This window comes from Anser brachyrhynchus (genome assembly GCF_964034855.1).
Source record: "Anser brachyrhynchus genome assembly, chromosome: 6".
In the NCBI taxonomy this organism is placed as follows: Eukaryota; Metazoa; Chordata; class Aves; order Anseriformes; family Anatidae; genus Anser; species Anser brachyrhynchus.
The window spans coordinates 23,761,887-23,784,618 of NC_137700.1; the positions used below are offsets into that span (position 1 = coordinate 23,761,887).

At 47.5% G+C, this 22,732-nt stretch overlaps 2 protein-coding genes across 4 annotated transcripts in view; both read right to left on the bottom strand.

The window, feature by feature from the left end:
* The window catches only part of CHUK (component of inhibitor of nuclear factor kappa B kinase complex), a 31,868-nt gene extending 26,249 nt beyond the window's left edge, over positions 1 to 5,619 (bottom strand). Inside the window, exons 1-5 of the mRNA XM_080598614.1 lie at positions 5,488 to 5,619; positions 3,630 to 3,727; positions 3,151 to 3,540; positions 2,978 to 3,072; positions 1,847 to 1,961 (exon numbers count right to left, since the gene is read on the bottom strand). Of these exons, the coding sequence (XP_080454740.1) occupies positions 1,847 to 1,961; positions 2,978 to 3,072; positions 3,151 to 3,540; positions 3,630 to 3,727; positions 5,488 to 5,497 (708 nt within the window). The 5' untranslated portion in view covers positions 5,498 to 5,619. The remainder of the gene's footprint in view (positions 1 to 1,846; positions 1,962 to 2,977; positions 3,073 to 3,150; positions 3,541 to 3,629; positions 3,728 to 5,487) is intronic.
* Positions 5,620 to 5,651: 32 nt separating this feature from the next.
* On the bottom strand, positions 5,652 to 17,929 carry CWF19L1 (CWF19 like cell cycle control factor 1). 3 transcript variants are annotated; one of them, XM_080598617.1, is made up of 12 exons: positions 17,056 to 17,926; positions 16,869 to 16,953; positions 16,370 to 16,448; positions 14,575 to 14,676; positions 13,595 to 13,809; positions 10,701 to 10,819; positions 9,889 to 9,973; positions 9,194 to 9,334; positions 8,628 to 8,739; positions 7,509 to 7,588; positions 6,373 to 6,582; positions 5,652 to 6,269 (listed from the first exon to the last, which is right to left on the bottom strand). In XM_080598617.1, exons 1-12 carry the CDS (start codon positions 17,073 to 17,075, stop codon positions 6,237 to 6,239), a joined length of 1,281 nt encoding a protein of 426 aa, XP_080454743.1. In that variant the 5' UTR covers positions 17,076 to 17,926; the 3' UTR covers positions 5,652 to 6,236. The 3 variants fall into 3 exon arrangements, with proteins under 3 accessions (XP_080454743.1, XP_080454745.1, XP_080454744.1); XM_080598619.1 differs by lacking the exon at positions 5,652 to 6,269 and having other exon boundaries at positions 6,373 to 6,488; XM_080598618.1 differs by lacking the exons at positions 5,652 to 6,269; positions 6,373 to 6,582 and adding an exon at positions 6,604 to 7,365 and having other exon boundaries at positions 17,056 to 17,929.
* Between the last annotated feature and the right edge of the window lie 4,803 nt (positions 17,930 to 22,732).

Below are 22,732 nucleotides of genomic sequence, written 5' to 3' on the forward strand. Positions count from 1 at the left end.
ACTCAGGCAGGGCTGCATGCAACTTAACCAAGCCCTGTTTTGGAGCACGGTCTCTCTCCTGACTGCTCTCCCAAAATGGCAAGAAGCTGTTCAGCACTCAGGCATGCTGACTCTGAGATCAACCACATAGTTAACCCTGAAGTAAAAAGCAGATCATGGACCACGATTTGGAGTCTCGGCTCTGCACCCACTCTAAAGCCCTCCTTCATCTCTCCTCTCCCTTGCCCTGAGTATTTTTCCTCTAGAAAAAGGTGTGGCAGAAGCACTGCAGGCCACCCCCTCCTAAATTACTGTCTCAGACAGTGCATACGCCCTTGAATCAACCGGCATGTGATCTGTTTTTTTTCACTGAGGACTTTTATAAATGACTGAGGTACCCTCTGCTCTGCAGCCACCTGCTGTACCCTTGTACTTCTGCCTGCCTCCGACATCTCAGGCACAAGCAGCAGTCAGACTTCTACAGGAAGAGAAACCAAACTTCACCATCCTGCTCCCTGAACTCTGGGTGTTGCTCTACTGAGCAACAAAGGAGGATGGGGCAAAGTCAGAAATCAGGCTCAGAGCTGACAGTACTACCCTAAAAAAGCACAAACCAAAAATATGTGCATAGCCCATATACAGAAGCTGTCTTTATGGAAGATTATGGATGTGTAATGAGAAATTAACAGCAGTGCAAAACACAATGCCAAGCAACTGGAAGAGAAAGACTCAAAGATGAGTAGGATCAGAACTAAGAAACCATGGTTATTTTTTTTAAGGAACAAAGCATTACATATGATCAAGTGAAATAAAGCATGTTACTTCTTAAATTGTACCACTATCTATGCATTAGAAATTAAATACTGCACTGAAGGTAGAGCTAATATAACCCCAAATTTCTTGGACTCCAATTTACCTTTAAGTGTCCCCAAAACTTCTCCATAAATACAACACCCAACTGTCACAGTTCTTTGGAATTTTCTTTGCAATATGCTATTTTCATGCACACCCACTTCCTTTAACTGCCAACCTTTCAGCCTCTTAATGTCCCAATTGTTTCAAACAGCACTAAAAAACACAATGAGGCTAAGTAAGTTACACATTAACTGCTGTCACAGATACGCAGTTACTGCATTCAACATCTACTCACATTTCCTAGTTCGTCTGCTATGTAGTTCCAGAAAACAGTTTAGTAGTAGTAGTAGTTCCAGAAACAGTTTAACAGAAAAAAAAGTTTCCCGATCGCTTATATAAGCCAACTCCTAAGCAGATGTTAAGCAACAGAAATTTACTTCTTCATCCGTAAACAAACGGCTGCTTCCTGAACTTAACTTTCTACAATGGAAATGGAGCACAAGCTCCTCTCTGGCCATGCAGCTGCTGCCTTCCTCTTGAGTGCTGCTGCTTTGCAGAGGGGGCAGTTCCCAGCTCAGCAAGAAAGAACCTGCTAAAGCCTCTGAAATCCTAGTGGCCCCAACCCAGTACGAAAGAATTCTTCCTTAAGCTGTGAGCAATGCAACACCAGAGAGACACAAATTAATTTTAAACAGATACAGACACAGAGCAACAAAGCCAGACACACTGGGTGCTAGGATCCAGGCTGCAGGAAGCTGCACTAATGCTGAAGCAGTTCTGTGAGAGGATACACTGCTTCAAGATAACGTAATACGGATTGCTGTCTGTCATCTGGCTTCAGTAGTGCAAACCTTATTTCCCCACTCATGATCACTGTACATTTACTTCCCTGCACTTGTACTAAAAAGAGAAGTGCCACAGAACGTGCAGGGTTTCACAGATGACCACGGCTATGGACATAGCATTAATCGCACTCATTTTGCTACACAGTGCAAAGCAAAGCAGACATTACCTTACGGAGGTCACCCCCTGAACAATACTCCATTGACAGACGAGGAACACCATTAACAAGAAAGTTCATCTCCTCAGGAACTTCACAGGCTTTTACTACATTTGGATGGTTCAACCTAGGCACATGGAGATCTTGATGAAAACTCCAACTCCTCTTTTGGAAGAACGGGAATAAAAATTGCCAGCTAACCAGGTTTTTTGTTTCAGGTATAATTTCTGTTCCCCAAACAAATCCTTGCTAAGAAGTGCTACCTACCAGTTGGTATCCAATTGCATAAAATTTCTACTTTGTATCATCCCTTACCACTGCAGGGGGGTTAGAATTAGATGATCTTTAAGGCCCCTTCCAACCCAAGCCACTCAATGATTCTGTGATTCTATGAATACAGAAACATCTCAAAGCCAAGATATAGGACTTTGATGCTGAAGATCCAGGTTTCTGGATTCCTGCACATTCCCTGCAAAGTCATTTTGTATGTGTCTCTATTTCTGCATATGGGTACAGCCTCTTTCTGGCCCAGGGGTTTCTTGAGAATATTGTCTAACTGTACGGGAGAGGTGGAAGCAGGTGGGTAAAACACATGTACACTACAAAGGATTCCTTTCTGCAACTGAATTCTAGCAGGGGCCCCCAACTACCTCTAATTCACTACTGCTAGGAACAATGACGGAATTAGATGATCTTTAAGGTCCCTTCCAACCAAAATCACTCTGTGATTCTATGACAAACATATCCGGGAGAACCTGAAGACAAATTCCTCCTCCGTAGGCATCCCAACCCCCCTAGAAGCCAACACAAAAGCAGCTGCAGACGTGTGTCTGAGCGTCCGTGCTCAGCAAATTAACAGGTTTGTGTGAAAACGTGAGCGAGAGCAGCAACCCCCCCGTCCCAGCTCAGACTGGGCTGCCAAGCGCTGCCTGGGAGCGGCTTCCTTTGCCACCAGGCCAGCAAGGCGCGGCACGACGAGGGCTGGGGGGGACAAGGGCTGCTGGCAGGGCCCAGCGCCCCCTGCATCCCCAGCATGGGGTCAGGCGGGTGAGGCCCCGGCACCCAGCGCCGCATCCACGGGGAAAACCCCCAAGGGCAGGGAATCGCAGCTGAGGCGACTCGAGGGCCGTGCCCCGCACTCACTTCTTCATGATGTCGATCTCGTGACACCAGCGGTCCTTGTTCTTCACGCTCAGCTCCAGCCGGCACGACTTGACGGCCACCTTGGCTCCCGTGTCCTGCGGGACGCAGCGCCGTCAGCGGGCCCCCTCCCGGCCCCGGCTCCCGGCCCCCCGCCCGCCGCCGCCCGGCCCCACCTGGTGCTGGTAGAGGCACACGTTGCCGAAGCCGCCGGTGCCCAGGCGGTCGCGCATCTCCCAAAGCCCGCAGCTCGCCGCCGGCTGCCCGCGCGGCGCCGGGCCGCTGCTCGGGGGGCCCCGCTCCGCGCCCCGCTCCATGGCGCCGCAGCCGACTCCGCGCCCGGGCAGCTCCGCCTTTATTGCCGCGTCAGCGCCGCCAGCCGCCCGCCCGCCCGCCCCTCCGCCCGCCCGGCGCCCCGGCGTCACTCCGGCGGGGCCAAGTCGAAGGGCTGGAAGTCGCGGCGGAAGGCGCAGGCCTGCGCCGCCTCCTCGGGCCGCCCCGCGGCGCAGCGCCGCCAGTCGGCGCGCTCCGGCAGCGCCAGCAGGGCCGGGCTGGCCAGCACCGCCCTGCGAACACAACGGGGCCGCCTCAGCGCCGGGCAGCGGCCGGCGGAGGGGCCGGGGGAGCGGGGGGAGAGGGAGAGGGAGGCGCCCACCTGCCGAACTGCAGCGGGAAGCTGCGGCGGATGCGGTGGAAGAGCTTCTCGCCCGTGTCCAGCTCCACGTAGAAGTACGGCGTGCCCGGCCGCGCTACCTGCGGGGAGGGGAAGCAGGAGGCTGAGGCCTGCGCTCCGATCGCCAAAGCAGATGCCCTCCTGGGATGGGTTTCCCTGCCGATTCCTCACCACTTGCTTCCCTAGGTGCCAAGGGAACTCGTGTTTCCCCCAGCACTTCTCCGAGACCATACAGACCCCAAAGTTCAAGCCTTTTGGTTTGAAAACGCATGCAGAGCCTATGCACGTCTGGTAGCTACTCTAAAGAGCAGGCGTTGCCTCGCAAGAGTCTCCGGCTCCATTACTTTTAGATGGGAGCCCAACAAAACAAGCAAACCCAGACTGCAGCACGCATTCCAAACCGCGTCAGTGGAGATCTCAAAAAGTTAACTTCCAAATATAAGGAAGTGGTGGATTGAAAAGTCTTATGAAGAGAGGCAGAGGGAACTAGGGTTTCATAGCCTGGAGAAAAGGAGGCTCAGGGGAGACCTCGTTGCTTTCTACAACTACCCCAAAGGAGGCCGCAGTGGGGTGGGGGTCCATCTCTTCTCCCAAGCAACCAGCGAGAGGATAAGAGGAAATGGCCTCAAGTTGTGCCACAGGAGGTTCACGTTGGGTATCAGGAAGAATTCCTTCACTGAAAGGGTTGTGAAGCAACCCTGGGACAGGCTACCCAGGGAAGTGGTCGAGTCCCCATCCCTGGAGGTATTCAAACGATGTGTAGATGTGGTGCTCAGGGACATGGTTTGGTGGCAGACTTGGCAGTGCTAGGCTAACGGTTGGACTTGATGATCTTTTCCAACCTAAATGATTCTATGATTGGTTTCTGCTGGGTTCACTGTCTACCCTTGCCACACAGGGCACTGGACAGTACACTACTATAATACTTGTTGCAGTTTAATTCTGCAGATGGCACTACAGGGACATTAAATAACTGAGCTTGGGTACAAATTATCAGAACTGCCTGGCTAAGCCATCCCATGCTAATATGCCATATTGTAGAGAAAGAAAGGAAAATTACATGAATAGAGTACATCTGCACTTCTCAGATGAGAAACTGGCCTCAAAGCTTGCCAGGGTGGCTATAAGCAATTGCAATGACTAAGAAAGCAACCAGCATGCACAGTGCATGCTGTTTCAGGCTCCTGCTGCAGATACAGACTCCCTGTGACCACTTGGTACACACAGAAGAAGCCCAAGTCCCTGCTGACTCACTTCTCTCACTGTAACAGGAGGATTTCTTTAAAATTCCTATCTGGTGGAAATTAAAACTACCTGATATTTAGTGACACTGGAAAAGGGGTTGTTGATCTCAGGAGGAGTAAGTTCAGCAAGCCTTACACAGAGCTGAAGTAACATGACAAGGGCTATTTCTTAAATCCCTGCCCTTTGAGTCATGTTTGTGCCTCACCCTTTTGTCTTAGCTGTATTTTGAGTTTTGCCTCTAGGAAAAGCCATGCTGAGGAAACCAGAGGACATCTTAGCATTCTGCATTGTGATAGAAGTGCTAAGAGAACCTAGAAGCACAGATGTCTGTCAAATGGAAAGAAGACCTATGCTTTAGGCCCTCCAAGGGTAGTCAACAAATGCTGTAGGCAGACAAACCACTTAATTTTCAGATAAACAATGCATCTTACATTGTTTGCAGGAACTTTACCTGGGCAGAACACATCTGGCATGGGGGCTCCAAATCAAGTCTACCATGGTCTGCCTCCAACAGCTTAATCTTACCCCACAAAGTGATCTCATGGGGAAACAGAAGCCCCAACAGGACAGAGGTGAAGTAAAGTGGAAGTGAAACCTTGTCTCATACTTGCGTGATATCCGAGTGCTCTGGGATTTCTAATAGATCAATCTGTTGCTCCTGTGCCTGTGTAATAAAGGACTCTTTAATGTCTTCGGAAGTACAGTCCAATGGGACAGGAATTACCTGGAGAGGGGAGACAACATTTCCAAAGAGATGAGTGAAACAACTGACTTGCAAAAAGCAAATCAATCCATCATTGGAGCTGGTATGCTCCTCAGTTCTGATCGACATCATCAAACAGGAACGGTGAGCACCTCCCTGTACAGGCTTAAACTTATGAGAGATTTTCTGTCGGAGGTGAACAAAAAGCTGAAAACTAAGAGTCTGAAAAAGTTCTCAGCACAGCCTCCCTCCTTTCTGATCTCTGTGGTAGTTCAAGGCCGCTCTGATACAGTTACAGATCTGCCAAATCCAGAAGCCACCACAACAGGCCACTGACCGATATACAAAGAAAATAAAACCAAAGGGTTGGCATGACAATGACCAGAGTTCTGCATATATCCTTAGATTTTCAGTCTACTCCAGTTAAACTGTGAGCATCAAGAGCTTCTGTATCCATGGGAGCTTATCAGAGGAGGAGCAAGGTCTCGTAACTTGTCTGGAAACCTTGTGGGCTTTTAAGATCAGGTCCAAGGGAAAAGTATTCCTTACCCACTCAACACAGTCAACACTGTGCTGCTGTACCAGGAAGAATTTAAGGGCTGTGGCAGAACCATCACACTGGTTTTATTTTTATTCTGCCTCTATCTGTGGGCAGAATGACTTCTCCCTGTACTCTGGAAAGGCACAGAATGAAGAGGGAAAGCTGAAGGTGAGCTTTCTCTTTCAATTTATTCAAGTGCAAGGTTATACTCTCTTAAGGTTACACTAAAACCATACCTGTAACTGCAGATGTTGACTCCTATAGTTTCTTTCAAATAAAACATATCTCTTCCCCTTGCTTCTGAAAAATTCCTTCAGGGCAGATTTGTACTTGGTCACTTCTTCCATCACCTCTGGAGACAAGTCAACCACTGACTGATAGTGCCCAATAGGCAAAATCAACACATGATCAGGTAGTAAGCCACCCTTGGCCAGCGCAAGATAACACTAGAGTGACACAATACGCAACAGTTACTCACTGCAAGCAACACTTACTGGTATGCTGTGGAAATTTACTTGTGCTCTCTGGCTGCGCTCTAGGTATCCCCCAGCCTAGCTGTTTTACCTCAGGAATAGTACAGTCTTTTACCCCATGTCACTTATTAGGGATTGTTCAATAGCAATCAATAAATTACGAGAGGAATGAGAAAGAGAAATGAACTGCTAAATTTATAAATAAATAAATAACACTCTTCTGAATGCCAGAGAATGCAAGGCCTGCAGGAAAACAGCTGAGTGAACTTTACCACTGCTGCTAGAATTTCTCATCATGACAGGAAAATCCACTTGAAAATTTAAGCTAAAAACATGGACAAAGGTGTCCTAGCAGTTTGAAGTGGATTATTCCATACAGTAGCAACAACTTGAGGCAACGTAAATGTACCAATGACTTAATTAGTCTCCAAGACGTACTTTGAAATGTTGACTTAAAAGCTGTCTCATCTTCCGCTTAATCTACATGCGACAATATTGGAACCAATCAATGCAGGGACTTTTGGCATAATACCAGACAGCGCATCCCCTTGTCAGCAAGGTCCCAGTTTACACCAAGTTCATACTGGAAAAATTTTGACAGTTAGTAACTGAAGCAAATCGTGAAGATTGCCCCAGCAAAAACTCTTCAGGCTCTAGAACTCAGCTCTGCTGATGGAGCAAAACAGGGCCACGTTTCGTACTTGAAAAGACTTCTGCCTATATACCTATGTCTTCTGTAGGGGGGATGCGAAGTAACTGAAAACAAATATAGGGAGTCAGTTCCAAACAGATTGTTTGTTTGCTTCTTTTTTTAACATTTAAAATTAGAGACAGGTATTTTATATTGCCACGCATTAGCATGATTCTGCTTCATGTCGGAAATTGCTACGGGTACTTACATGCGTGCCAATGCTGACAACCAAGTGCTTCTCCACTTCTGGGCTGGCAAGGCAGAACCAGCAGGGCCCCGTGGGCTGTGCTTTATTGGGAAAGGAAAAAGAATAAGTGTTAGATAAAAGCCCATTGGTCAGAACAAGGTCTGGCAGAGCTGAATTTTCCGGCCACCTTTCCCAGTCAGTGCAGTGCTGAAGACATCAAAAGGTCACAGCCCTGGGAAATAGGATCTGGCCAGAGAACCGATGCCTCTGGGAAATTCCAGCAAGAGAGCAGCAGGTGGCAGAGTCACAAACTTGCTGAATGCCATTCCCACTGAGTGCTCTGATTTACTGGAAGAGCACTATGTCCAAGAATTTCGTGATTACAGCTCACTAATAAAAAAGCACCACTCAATTTAAACACAAATCAAAATGAGTTAAAATTACTGTATAGATATAAGGACAGATGCTGTCAAACACACACGCTTGTTTTGGCCTATTCATCACACTCAAAACATCTGAATTCACACCCGAATTGCAATACTTGATCTGACCTTTAATATAAACTGTTGGCATTGATAAACTAGGCCTCTCATTAGGGTCAAACACTACATTCACACCCTCCTCCACAAGCTTTGTACAGGAACAATCAGCTTTGCAAATGCAATACATGATAGGGCTCTCTCAAGAACCGCGGGAGGTAACCAAAGGTCCAAGACAAGGGTTCATTTCCAAACAAGACAGTGTATTGAGGCTCCCTTTGTACAACATGAAACTCCAGAAGATTTTGGAAGTTATATGAACGTGCACAAGGGTACGCTATGTCCCACAGAACAAGCTGGTCTGCAGAACTGCCTGCTGTCAAGTTGAGAGGCCAGTCTGGTTCACAGGGTAAATGGCATTAGCCCAAGACTCACAGTTCAACTAACTTTTAAACTGTATTTTTGACTTTTCTTTCATCTGTTTATTGCCAGTTTTTTAGGAAACAAGGGATTGCTCATTCCTCTGTATACCTACATTACCTAGTACATTAGCAAAGTGATATCATAGATAGCCCAACAGCCTGAGAAAAATGAAGAGTGAGATGGCCCAGTGCCTTCAAAGAAGCTCTTAGGGGAAAAAAAAAAGCATCCACAGACTTACAGGGGTTTTTGGCTTGCTTAGGTTGCGAGTTCCCTCTCTCTTTCCCATCTGAGGGACGTTTCTTTCCTTGATGTTTGTTCAAATCAAAGAAAAACTGACACGCTGGTTCTTCCTGTTTAGAAAATGAAAATCAAAACCCATTCATTATACCTGCATCCCAGAGAGTCACAGTGCATACAAGAATCTGCTGTTTTCCTGAAGAAGTGCGTAGCCATCTAGAAAAACATCAATATCCTGGATCAGGACAGCTTCAGCTCTCTCAGTCATGCAATAGTCTTTGCCAGCCTGGATACATATCCTCAACTGGGGAAAGAATTATGGAAGAGCTGCCCCAAATTGCTACATTTTTCTGCGTAGCCTCATGTCCAACATTCAGAATTGCTCAATTCTACAGATGATTCATATCTCTTTTGACTTCACAGCCGGTGCTAAAATGATGGCTTTATCTCTTTGTGGCTAGACTCACAGCAGACTCACATGGAGTCTGAAATCATTTGATCAAGCAGTAATATAAGAAAGAACACCTGAGCACAGAGTGAAACCAGAGCAGCTGAGTGCAGCAGTACCTCTGCACACACAAGTGCTTTGGTCTTCTGTGCCTCCTTTCGTGACTTTCGGTATGGATTTTCTGTGACGTCTTGTGGCTGTTTCACTAGCTCTGCAGGATCCATCAAGCTCATCGGAACAATGCTGAATGCGTAGAGATACTGGAAAGAAAACAGACTGCTCAAATGCAAGAAGCTTTTGCTACGACAGTAGCTCTGAAGAGGTCAGTTCTAAACTACCAACATGTCCCTCTATACCAATATTCTGTAACTTTCTTAAGGGGAGAAGAGAAACAGGTTAAAAAAAAAAAAAAACACAGACAAAACACCCATCTCACCCCAGAAGATATTTTAAGCAATTTGTAAGGATTCTCATAGAACTTTGCTTTTTTCCTAAAGCAGCCCATGGGAAGGGAAAATTACATAAAGCAGCTGAGGAAGGGGAAGGAATGGCAGTTTTCTAACCATTTTCCTCTGTAGCAGTCTTCACAGCTAAATGCCATTTGACCAGGTGGAGAGAAACAAAGGTGTCTCAGAATACATCTTGCAGTCGGTACCCTTTTGACATGATGGGCAAATGATGTTACTCAAGTGAGACACCTCCACTTCAGCAGAGCTTTTAAGTGATTTACACTGTATTCCGACTAGCCAAATTTGGGGTTACTGCCCTATTATTTGTACTTGAGAAACGAAGAAAGATTCAAGAGTGCCAGTACCTTTTTCTTGCTTGTATTGCCAACATCAGCAAGAGCAATAAACCTGCTCACATGCTGTGGGGTCTCCTGTAGCACTGTGTGATTTCTGTAGGGAAACAAAATGCGATTGTATTGGCACATATGTAAAGGACAGTGAGAAAACCACATGCCCTCCATGAAGGCACTCAGATACCACATCAAACACATCAAGGCTTTCACCGAGAACGAGAAGGTTTGAGAAGAGAAAGACTCATGGGATCTAATGACCAACAGCTATGCAGACCAAAATGGCATCTCACTGCAGACCAAACATGGAGCCAAGAGGACAATTCACTAGACTGAAAACAACTACATTTTCCAAGTGTTTTTGCTGTGGCAAGGGTATTACACAGCATTCACATAAACAGCCTTAGTTTTATTTGTAGGTTGTTCTGACACCTTCTTTATGTCACTAGTCACATTTTGTGTATGAAGTTATAACTGAAGACACCAAACTCTTAACCATATGACAGCTCTTCCACAATACACTTTAGAGATATACCCCTAAATTAGACTGAACGATTTTGAAATAGGACTCAGGGCGACTAAATTGGCATCAGATTCACAGCGATATACTTGGATCAGCATCATCAACAATAGCACAATTTTTGAGGCAGCAGGCATTATGGTCATAAGAGATATCTGAGAAACAATCTTGACTCGTTGTTGAAAAAAGTGAGAGGTTTAAAGGGGTAGCGTGACTTCATAAAATTACTTTAGAGATTTCCTCCTGTGTTCTTCAAAAATTGAACTCTCATTACAAAATAAGTGTGATTTCAGAGGGTCTCACAAACCTGTAAGGAAGTCTTTCATAATAGGCCTTCTCCAATGCAGCAAAGTGATACCTTGGTTTGAGACTTGCAGCTAGATCAGATATTAATGTGGAACCACATTTCTTGGTATCTATTTTTCCCTACAAAATATAAAACAAGTTTTATTTTAAAAACTCTGTCAGGTTACAGTGAAAAGAAATTGTTTTATAACAAAATGCTTGCTGGAAACTTAGAGGTTATAACTACAACTGTTGCTATTCCTCGTAGCAGGAAAGTAAAAATGGCTTCATCTCTTATCTCCAACCCAAGCCTACTCATTTATTCCATTCTGTGGGCTCAAGGTTTGCATCTATTCATTTCACCAATTCAAATTTGTCCTTTTTTTTTTTTCTTCTTTTGGTCTTGTGAAGCCAGTGCAGCATATAATGAGTTTTGGCAAACACCAACACACATCAAAATCATTAAAATGAGTTTTAAGCACATGCCCAGAATGTCAGAGCTATAGTCCACGAGTCAAGCGAATAAGAAAATGCTGAAGTTTCCTGAGGAAGCAAAATGTTATCCCACTCCTGTCCCTAAGACATCAGAGCAAACCAAAATACCAATAAAGAGCAGACTTGAAACTATTTTCTTGGGTGAAGGCTATTTTTGCCCTGTCTGTTCCTTATTAGCCTGAAAAGTCACTTCATTACTGAGAAGTAGAGAACAAGGGAATCTCAGAGACTTATTACAGAAATCTTCAGGTCCTGAACTATACATTTCAGTAAGATGCCTATTTTAATAGCAATATTAACATATTCATCTCTTAATCCAAGTGAGTACGTTTTCAGAAATTAATGTTGAAGTAAACCAAGATCAGAACAATATGCTGAACTACTACAGAGGATCCCCATGTGGATTTCTAGACATTTTTTTTCTTGAATGTAGAACACCCCTACATCTTGATTCTCTCCAACCACCTAGTCTTGTGGGGTTGGCCTTTTTATTTGTTTCATTGTTTTGTAGATGTTTTCCTTTTGAGGGGCCTGGGAAGACAGTTTTTATGCTTTTACAGGGAGGATCATATCTCCCTTTTGCATGTCAGAAGATGCTGAGAGGAAGCAAAAAGTTGTCCGTTTGTCATATGTAGCATTCCTCTCCAGGGAGGTTTCAGATCATCTGAGTTATGACTGGCAAGTCATTTCTGCCGAGCAACAGTTACAACTGTAAGTTGTACACAAACTAAACAACACCCTCAAAATCCTGACAGAGGAAGAATCAGACCATTTAGTACAACTGACCTAAGGAAATAAACACAAACACCTGAAAAGTTTTGAAGAGTGGAGAAAGATGACTTGATATCAAGTCATAAGGGAGGTGGTTAGAACACAGCATTCAGAGACTAACGGCATGGCCCCACAATAACTGCATCCAGTTGAATGCAGAGCAATAGCTGTGAGTAAAAGAAAGCTGTTTACTCTGATTTTTCCATCACAGAAAGATAAAATACGCTGAAATTTCACAAATCCCCCTCCCCTTCTGTCCTTAACTTCATTGCTGAAGAAGACACAGAACATCCAATGTCACTCTCAACTTTAGCAAGCCCTTGGAGATGGCCCAATGACTGGGATTCAACTTTGATGTAAATGACAAAACTGACAGCTACTTTGGTAAAGCTGAAGTTCAGGAGTATCAAGAATGCTGGGTGGAGAGGGAAAAAGACATACTGGAAAAAAACTTGTGGCCCTCTCATAGCAACATCCACAAAAGGCGAAGATTGGATCAGGTTCTTCACAAGCAACATTTCTATATGTCTGGACTTTTGCAGTGCCAAAGGGAAAAATGCTCGAGAGATACTCTCTATATCTGAGGCAAGTTTTAAGCGGCAGCCTGTGTTTGACAAGGACAGCTGTCAAGAGAGGCACCAGGACAGAGAAAGTACAGAGTAAGCCTGACACAAGTTTCCTCTAACAATTAAAGAACTGAAGGGAAAAAATGACTCTCAAACCAGAGCAGTTTCCTCCATCACCTTCATTTAAGCCAGCTCTCAACGCTGGATTGAAGTAACCTGTAAAAACAGAGCAAGCAGCTTTTACTTAAACCCACTGATAAGTCCTGCTTTACAACACTGCTTTGGGGTTCAAGAGACTCATGTTGACTAGATTAAATGTGCAGAGCTACAAGAACAGAACAGTGCCATGAAGGGACTATTAAAGAAAATAATATATGTACAAGGAAAAAAAAACACAACAAAATTCAAGGAAATAATAACTTAGCCTTTCCATGATTATCACAACTGTGATGTTTCCTTAAAAAAAAAAATAAATTACCAGAAACCTAAGTTTAAGGTAAAGCATGATTAGTTATAGAATGAGCAAGGATTACTCACTCCAGAGACAGCAGTAAAGATATCTAAGGATTAGGATGAATTTTATATCTGATGAAACAGCATTAGCACCCTGGCAGCCTGAAGGCTTACAGAAGACTATGGAGAAAACTGCAATCCTGGGCTTTTTGTGGGGTCATTTTCCTGCAACGGGCTTTGCCTTTGCACAACCAAGGCAAACCAAACATTTCCACTTGAGCCTTCCAACTGCAAAGCCAGGATCCCAGGGGGGTCAAGTCTGAAGGACTCAGAAAGACTTTGCTGAGAAAATAATGATTCCAAGGGAGCAGCATTGCCAGGAGGTACAGCCTCACAGTCTCAGCACAGCACCTTGCTGTAAGCTTTACTTACTGGACCCCAACTTTTCTACACAAATGCTAGTAATCTCCATGGAAAGAAAGCTCTTTTAGGCAATTATCCCCCAAAGCCCTTACCTACGTAAATTCCAGCAAAGAGAAGGGTCCTTCTGCTAACAGCCAGAACAAGCAGAAAGGCAGTCATTTGTTAAATTTATCTGGAAACTCATTCCACCAAAAAACACAAGACTTACCGGACTGTTGGCAAAATTCCCCACATCTCTGGGCCATGGAGACGTCAGCAATATATCCACACCCTTGAAGTTTGGGGTTGATAACAAAGATGTTTTTAATTCTGTCACATCCTTTGAGCTAAAGCTGTAGGCAGGAGCTGGCTCATCCTGGGACTCAGTGCCACTCAGGTATGCAATCTGCAGTCCAGAGGTACTGCTGAAAACACCTCGACGGCCTGCATGAACACACAGGCAAGCACTTAAGAGATTACTTGCAGTGTTTGAATCTCATTTGTGTTGTAAACAGAGGACCAAATTTAGCAGTCCTGCCTTACTTTGACTGAAACTTTACTTATGGATAGATCATTTTCTGTGTTCATAAACATGCTGTAGTGAAATGGCAACAAACAAAGAGTGCAACAAACCCCGATGACAGTGAAGAAGACATTTAGACAACTCCCAGTTTTTCTTTCCTCACTGCTACCTTACCTCCCAAAAATCAATAGATATCGAAAGCTTGGTATAAAGACTGAATAAAAAAAGCCAACTGCAAGTGCCTTCATTTGTTACTATTTTGTCAGGCAGCATTCTAGAAAGAAATCAGCTTTTCATTTTGCTACAGCTTCATTACCTTTAAAGATGATACTTACCTCTGCTACTCCAATACAGTCTTACAACACAACAAAATCATGCTTCATGTACGAAACCTTCACCGCACAGAGATGGACACGGGACAGGAATAAATTGTTCTCACACAAGACTCTAAACCACTCTTTATTTTGGTTAGCGAAGTTCAGAGAGTGTTAGAAAACAATAAAAAACTGCTTTTTCCCATTTTACAGGGCAGATAATATCAGCCTTTCAATGTGAAGTTCAACTCCTGTCTGAGTGTCAGAATAAAAAACACCATCTTAAAATTTCCAGAAAAGAGAATGGAAGAGAAAAGAAAAAGCAGAAAATCACAAAACTTTCATGAAAGCATCATCACTCAACTATGTTACCTAAATAGGTGATGTTCTCAGCTAATTCGCAGCCACTGACGTCTGGAAAATAGCGCACAGTCTCTTGGTCATTAGCGCCAAGCACAAAGGTTTGAATTGGAGCTGAGGGAGAAAAGGCAATTGGTCTGGTGTAAGTCAAGTACATTAAGAGAAGCTCAGTCCACATATACTAGGAATCACAGCCATCAATTCACCATCCAGACACCCCCTCCTTCGCAGCGGGCTGAAAAGCAATAAGCCCAGAACAAGTAAGTAAACTTCCTTCAAAGTAAGGCCCCCAAGCCTGCTGCTTCAAAAAAATGCTTATCTCACCAGCTGAGAGCAACCTCTGGTTTAACTACAACTAGCTCTGCCATCTGCATATGATGTTCTATGTACGAGCATCATCTGCTCCTATGTGATCCACAGCTCTAAGAACACACATCTTGCCTAGGGTGACGCTAAGTAAATACTACAACACAGGGACACCTGGTGATTCACTTTAAGCTGATCTAAATTCCTATGGCTATTGAAAACCTGCAAACCACTGCCATTTTTCTTAGGGGAAAAGGTCAAGAACATCATAGTTTTGATTCACTTGGCAGAAGAACCTGTTACATCATATAAGGAAGAAATTCTTTACTCTGAGGGTGGTGAGGCACTGGAACAGGATGCCCCATCCCTGGAAGTGCTCAAGGCCAGACTGGATGGGGCTTTGAGCAGCCTGGGCTGGTGGAAGGTGTCCCTGTGCATGGCAGGGGGTTGGAATTAGATGATCTTTAAGGTCCCTTCCAACCTTAAACCATTCTATGATTCCCTCTCAACATGCACACAAACCATACCCCTTGCAAGGCCAGAACTAGTGGATATATGTTAAAAATAAAAACAATGTGAAGTACCAGTTTTAAGTTTTCTACAACTAAGTGATCAGTAAAGATTGTACTTATGCTGTTTGGATAAATCAATTTCCTCAGGCTACTAAAAGTTGGAAAAAGCAATGGCTGGTGTCAGAGACACCTCCTGTAGATTTCCTGCCAGACCAGCATGGCAGTAAGCCTGTCAACACCTCACATGGTCAGGCCATACTAAGCTCTTCCCTGAATGAAATCCAGCGATAGCTTCCTACTTTGGAGCAGAGAGCTGCAGCAATATAGCAACTCTGCCACAGCTCTTGCTAGACTTGTGCTTGAAGTTCCAGCTCCCATCACCAAATGATACGAGAAACTGATTAGCCTCCCTGTGCTAAGTCCTCATCTACGAGCTGCATACAGGACAACTGTCATCCAGACAGCTCACACAAGCCAGAGTGTAACTCTGGGGAGCGACACAGAAGCAGAGATGAACAGGAAAGCCAGAACCCCAGCTCCCTTCTGGCTCTCCTTGTGCCAGAGTTAAGAGCCAGAGCAATGCTGAAAAGGAAAGAGGAACAAATACTCATGAAAATGCATCGTGAGAGAGCACCTCCCTTGTAAGAGGCACGTGGAAAGAGGCAGAGGAGAAGCCCACGCAGCATTTTTCATACCCGCTGGTGGAAAACCACCTTTGATGCCCAAGCCATGGAAGAACCACTTGGAGACATACATCCTCATACTTCTGAGCACAGGACTAGTAGCGGAATGGGTTTGATTTTAAAATAAACCCATCTTTCCCTCCTGCATAGCATTTTCCTACTTTAGCTACGTTTAACTACTCCAACATTGCAACCTGTACAACTGAATTCAAACACCTGTCACAATGAAGCAGGTAAGTGGGTTGCTAAATAGGACAATCCCCAGCACATTAATGCATATGCCATCCAGAACAACTTCTTCCTTACCTTTCTTGGCCCCTGTGCGATACTCTGTCCATTCAGTGTCTGAAGTAGAGCCAAAGAAATTCCCAACACACAAAAGCATCTAAAAACATCGCACAAAGTGAGAGTTGCTACAGAACCACGGCAAGGTACACTCAGGAAGATGTTTCACCACACCACGACACGCATCTCTTCAATGCTATTTCATTTAGCAAGGAAGCACCTCTCTGCTCTTTGATGCCAAGAACTAAAGGCATAAGGGAGACTTTACTGCATTTAAACCTAAAAAAGGAAGAGTTGCTCTCCCGCATGCCCTGCCTGCTCCCCCAGCACCTCGGCACATGGCCAGCAAGGCCGCCGGCCCGCGAAGACCCCGCCGCCGGCCCCCTCGCCCACGGGCACGGCACAGGCCGTGGGGGGACGGCCAGCCACCTCCGGGACAGCCTCCGCCCCGCGCCCACGGAGGGAGCCGAGCGGGGCGACGCGCCCCGGCACCGCTCCCCCCGCCCCGCCGCAGCCTTACGTCGAAGCGGCCGCTCTTGTCCTGGATGGCCCGGACCCGCCCGAAGAGCGCCTCCAGCCGCCCCTCCGCGTCGCCGCACGCCAGCCTGCGGGAGACAGCACCTCAGCGGCTGCCGCGGCGCGACCCCGCCGCGCCTCGGCCGCCTCCTCGCCCGCGGCTGCCCCCGCCCCGAGCCCGCTCCGCTCACACACGCAGCGGCGCCGCCATCTCGAGACCGCTCGGCCCGGCCGCCCTTCCGGCCGCGCCGCCCAAAGCGCCCCGCTGTCGCCACCAAGCGGGAGAAACAGAGGCGGCCGGGCTCGTCCGCGGCGCGGGGCGGTGCCGGTCCCCCGCAGCGGGCTCCGGGGCTCGCCAGAGAGGCAGCAGGAGGTGTTTGCGTGGATTTAGGAAGGGGAAATGTTCTTCACCAGCCTGGTGAAGGCCTTCTGCAGCTTGGGGGCTGCCTGCAGCCTTAGCACAGCCGCAAGTGACACGAAATCGGTGGTGCGTTGACAACCTGTGGAACCTCACCAGCCTGAGAGAAACCTCGTGGGGTTCAGTTAAGGGAAACGCAAAGCTCTGCCCCTGGGGAGGAGCAGTCCCACGCACTAGGATGTGCTGGAGGCGACTAGTTGGAAGGCAGATCTGTAGAAAAGGGCCTGGGGTGAGACAGGGAACAAGATAAAGGATGTTGATTCCGTAGGTCTTAGCTAGCACAATTGTATGTTAATGACCCCAAATATACGCGAGTAAAAGACTGTATGCATAGATAACGGAACCGGCAATAACTGGCTTGACTGATGAATTCTGTCAGAGAAAGGAAATGTCAGAAGTTCAGCAGTGAGGAAGACTTCTGGACTTCATCAAAAGACCACCAGAGAACGCCGGATGATCACCCAAGGACTCCAGTATCCACGCGAATAGGGGCGGGAACCTATGTTAATGATTCTTCGGAGACCTGATGAATATGCAAGACACTTATGGGAAATAAAATGAATATGTATTTAGCCCACTAAAATAAGCACACTGCCAGTAACCCTTGGTGTGTGTGTGTGTTAGGTGCAGCGATCCCCCCCACACCCAGCGCCGTAATAAAGAATACCTGCTTAATAACTTTGGTTATTTAGTTTTCACTGTGTCAGGGGGTCCTGCCTGATGGCAGGGCACACTGAACGCTGCTGTGTTACCAGCACTGGGTTAAGTGACAAATGCAAAACATCTTAGCAGTGCTAGAGGTGCCCCTTCACTCCTGCCTTTCAAAGGGCAAACATAGTTTGGGCTGGTGCAAAATAGAACTTTTCAAAGGCAGGGAGCCAGCCACATTTGAGAGCAAGCTCTCAGGCAGTCAGGCAGGGACTTTCTTGTAAGACCTTGAGGTCCCGCAGTTCGCCAGCAATGCCGGTGCCTTACCACCTTGAGCCTACCAGCCAGGAGAGAGGGAAGCCACTGCCCTCACACACACTCAGCAGCTGGGATCCCTCAGCCCCAGCTGGCCTGGAGGCCCCCATGCCCTTGCTGTGCCTAGAGCACCCAGCATGTGTCAGCTCCTCCTGTGGGGCTAGGGGCTAGAGGACAGGGCCCAAGTAACAGGGCTCACTCCGTTCTGTCCCCAGAGGCTCTGGCTGGCATGCCACCTTTCCCTAGGGCAGGCCAGGAGCAGCAACTGGCAGCAGTTGGAGGTGCCAGGCCCTGGTAGGACCAGCCTTGCTACCTCCAGGACCCTGCACAGCTGTGGGGCTCCAGCCATCTGCTCTCCTCTTGCCATCCACAGAGAGTCCAAGGCTCCATGGGCTGCAGCTCCTGGGGGATTGTCTCCTCTCTCCTGGCTCAGCCCACGCAGACTCTGTGGGCCAGCCAGGATGGGATATGGCCAGGGCTGGGTTTCAGTAGCTAGCAGTCTTCGTGGCTGGCTTTAGGGACTCTGGTCCTGGGACAATACCCTGGAGTGGCCAGTTCTCCTCTCTGGCCACTATCATCTATCATCTGGTACCCACATGAAACAATATCTGTGGATAATAGTCAATGAGCTGTACAAGTCTTATGGTGACATCCCTGATACGAGCCCCTGATAGGTAGCATGCCTGTCTTGTGAGTGGGTCAAGTCAGCAAATGCATGCCTCCATACCTCTTAGAGGAGGGTCGCCTACAACTATCACAAGATTGCCTTTTCTTGGTGTCCCTGGTTGTTACAGAGGGAGAAGACTGGGCTGGCTTAGTCAGCACGAGTCTCCCCTGATGTGACGGATCCTTCCTCTTCAGTCCAGCCAGCAGTGAAGCAGTTCTGCAAGGGCACTCCAGGCTGTGAGGGAAGCCTCTTCCTCCTGCTGGTCCTTGCCACTGCAAGCTTCCATTCTTCTGCATTATTGGACTCCCTCCCTTCTCTGTGTACTTGTAGGGGAGTTTCTGTTTGTTTGGCTATGGGTCCATTACAGACTACGCTTGGAACCAGCTAAGTCCTCCTGAGTCTCCCTGATATTACACAGCCTCCTCACTGCCTCCTGCAGCTGAGCCATCCAGGAGGTCCTCCACCTGGGCACGTTTTTGCAGGCAGGTCTGTTGCCTATCCCTGCCACAGGAGAAAGATCTAGTCACTATCTCCACTCTGAGGTGTGCACTGCAGTCTTTCCCTTCAGCAGCTCCATCTGGATGGTGGCATCAGCCAGCACTGGTGTAGATGGTGCAGACCCCCAGCTGGAGCTTTACTCTTGGATGAGTTCTGCACATTCTGCCCTAAGGCTCAGGTAGGAGGAGTGCCCTTGAGCAAAGCAAATCACCACTGAGCAGTCCCCGGTTCTTGGGTTAAATGTGTGTTGAATGTCCCACTCTGACAGTACAATAGCCTTCTTTCAAAGAGGTGTCCTCCCCGTGCCCTTCCACACACACTGCATCATAAATTGTCCTCCCTGGTCAGAGTGCTCTCTAGGGCTTCCTTTTGTAAGTGTGGGGGTTGGCCACTGTTGTTCCTGGCACTGCCCAAGCCCCATCAGCTGCTCTCCTGAGAGCTGCCAGCTGTCAGTGGTTCTGTCACCCTAGGCTTTCCTTGGTAGAGGAAAACATCCTGTACAGTGTGAACCTTCACTCTGCTGCAGATCGTTCAGACACAAGAGTTGATCACCACGGCAAGTGATTTAGGCACATGAAATTCCATGTCAATACAAGAAAACACTTTCTTACTGTGAGACTGGTCAGACACTACAACAGATTGCTCAGAGAAGTTGTGTATACAAATCTGAGATACTCCAAACTCTGTGGACTGTGTATTGAACACCAGCTCAAGCTGACCCTGCATGAATAGGTAGGTTGGACTAAGGGGTCTCTGTGCTTGAAGGAGCTTAAAAAATATAATGCATTTGGTTCTGTCTGACTTTCAGGGAAGCACTCAGCAGCCTCTTTTGTCACTCTCCAAAGCCTCAAGGTCCTCCTTTCTCATGCATTCTCCACTTCCCGAGCAGAACGAGAAGAATAAGAGGCAAGACCTGTGAAGCCATAACTCTGCAGTTCTTGGAAGGGAAGAGCTTGACTTTCCCTTACTGGATGAAGTCCCAACCCCACTGACTTCCCCTGGTGTGGCAGGGATGTGTGTGAATCAGCACACAGCAGCTTCACAGAGACCCACTGCAAAGCCACATTGGACAAACCTCATCTCCTTCTGACCAACCTCATCTCCTTCTATGACCAGGTAACCTGCCTTGTGAATGAGGGAAAACCTGTTCACATAGTCTACCTAGACTTCAGCAAAGCCTTTGACATGGTCTCACACAGTAGTCTTCTGGAGAAGATGGCAGCCCATGGCTTGGACAAGTACACTCTTTGCTGGGTTAAAAACTGGCTGGATGGCCAGGCCCAGAGAATGGTGGTGAATGGAGTGAAATCCAGCTCGTGACCGGTCACCAGTGGTGTTCTCCAGTGGTCGGTGTTGGGGCCCTTCCTCTTTAATATCTTTACTGATGACTTGGATGGGGGAATTGAGTGCACCCTCAGTAAGTTTGCAGATGACACCAAGTTGGGGGGAAGTGTCGGTCTGCCAGAGGGTAGGAAGGCCCTGCAGAGGGACCTGGACAGGATGGGTCGATGGGCAGAGGCCAAGGGGATGATGTTCAACATGGCTAAGTGCCGGGTCCTGCACTTTGGTCACAACAACCCCATGCAACACTACAGGCTTGGGGCAGGGTGGCTGGAAAGCTGTGCAGAGGAAAAGGACCTGGGGGTGTTGGTCGATGCTCGCCCGAACATGAGTCAGCAGTGTGCCCAGGTGGCCAAGAAGGCCAACGGCATCCTGGCTTGTGTCAGGACTAGTGCAGCCAGCAGGACCAGGGAGGTGATCGTCCTCCTGTACTCTGCTCTGGTGAGGCCGCACCTCGAGTACTGTGTTCAGCTTTGGGCCCCTCACTACAAGAAGGCCATCGAGGCCCTGGAGCGTGTCCAGAGAAGGGCTACGAAGCTGGTGAAGGGCCTGGCACACAAGTCCTGTGAGGAGCGGCTGAGGGCACTGGGGTTGTTTAGTCTGGAGAAGAGGAGGCTCAGGGGAGACCTCATTGCTCTCTCCAGCTACCTGAAAGGAAGCTGTGGGGAGCTGGGGGTCGGCCTCTTCTCAGAGGTAACTAGTGATAGGACTAGAGGGAATGGCCTCAAGTTACGCCAGGGGAGGTTCAGGTTGGAAATGAGGAGACATTTCTTCTCAGAGAGAGTGATTAGGCATTGGAATAGGTTGCCCAGGGAGGTGGTGGAGTAACCATCCCTGAGGGTGTCTAAGGAAAGGTTGGACATGGTATTTAGGGACATGGTTTAGTGAGTGATATTGGTGGTATAGGTTGGACCACATCTTTGGTCCAGGTCTTGGACACCTTTTCCAGCCTTAATGACTCTATGATCTACAGGAGAGGCCTGGGAGCCCCCATCCCTACATACAACAGGATTTCTCTCCAGCTCTGAGTCCTCCTTTCTGTGTGTGATTGACTTGGTGGAGGCATATCTGCGCTCTGACCTTCTGCTAAGGCCTGCAGACTTCTGCTTCTCAGGATTGGCCTCAGGTCCTTTGTAGCAAGCCCTCAGAGGTGATAAAGTTTTTCCTGAGGGTTATTCACTCTCCCCAGAACCAGAAGGATGTCAGTAAACAACACACATCTGTGGCCAGGATCTTCTGAAACTGTTGAGAAGAAACAGGCATGACGCCTGTCAGGATCCTTGGTCTTCTGAGTTGCAACTGGGCTTGCTCTCAAAGATCATGTTGCCTCACTGAGAGGCTGAAAAGAAGCCAAGTGCTACAGATGAGAAACAACCTTGGCTGGGCTTGCAATGAGGTTGGGATTTGAACCCATGCACGGAGAGTACGATGAATTGATTAGCAGTGCATCACCTTCACCACTCATTGACCTCATCAGCCAGTTGCAATGTCTGTAATAGCTGCTTCTAGCCCTGTTGTTCTTGCTGATCCTTCTCCAGCCCATGCTCCTGCTGATCCTGCTGATCATGATACTCCTGCTGTAGTTGGTACTCTTCCACTTACTGCTCCTGCTGCTGCACTTACTGTGCCTGCTACTCCTATCTTCCTAATGTGGATGCTCCTGCTTCTGCTTTTGCTGCTTCTGCGGCTGCTGCTCCTTAAGTGCTCCCCTAAGCTGAGACTCTCTGTGCCTTGAAGGCCAGACACTGAGAAGGGCAAAATGGTGCAGAGGCCAGGCTTCATGTCCCAATGGACAAAGCTGGAGGGGTGGGGCTCTCTTGCACTACCACAGACAACTCCTAGAAGGGCTGTGTACTTGGGACTGGTACCATCATGACAGACTGATTCCAGCGCCTGGGTCATGCAGGCATGATAACAGAAAGGTGGGTATGGGATAGCCACTTTGGCACAGATACAGTTCCAGGGCCTTAGAAACCCAAGC

Bases quoted from the DNA above. Each gene is read 5' to 3' on its own strand.
- CWF19L1 (XM_080598617.1), bottom strand. From the start codon at position 17,075: ATGGCGGCGCCGCTGCGTGT. The intron at 10,820-13,594 runs GTAAGTCTTGTG...TATATTTTGTAG, and splicing joins GGAATTTTGCCAACAGTCCG to GGAAAAATAGATACCAAGAA. The intron at 9,335-9,888 runs GTACTGGCACTC...TTTTCTTTCCAG, and splicing joins GCAATACAAGCAAGAAAAAG to TATCTCTACGCATTCAGCAT.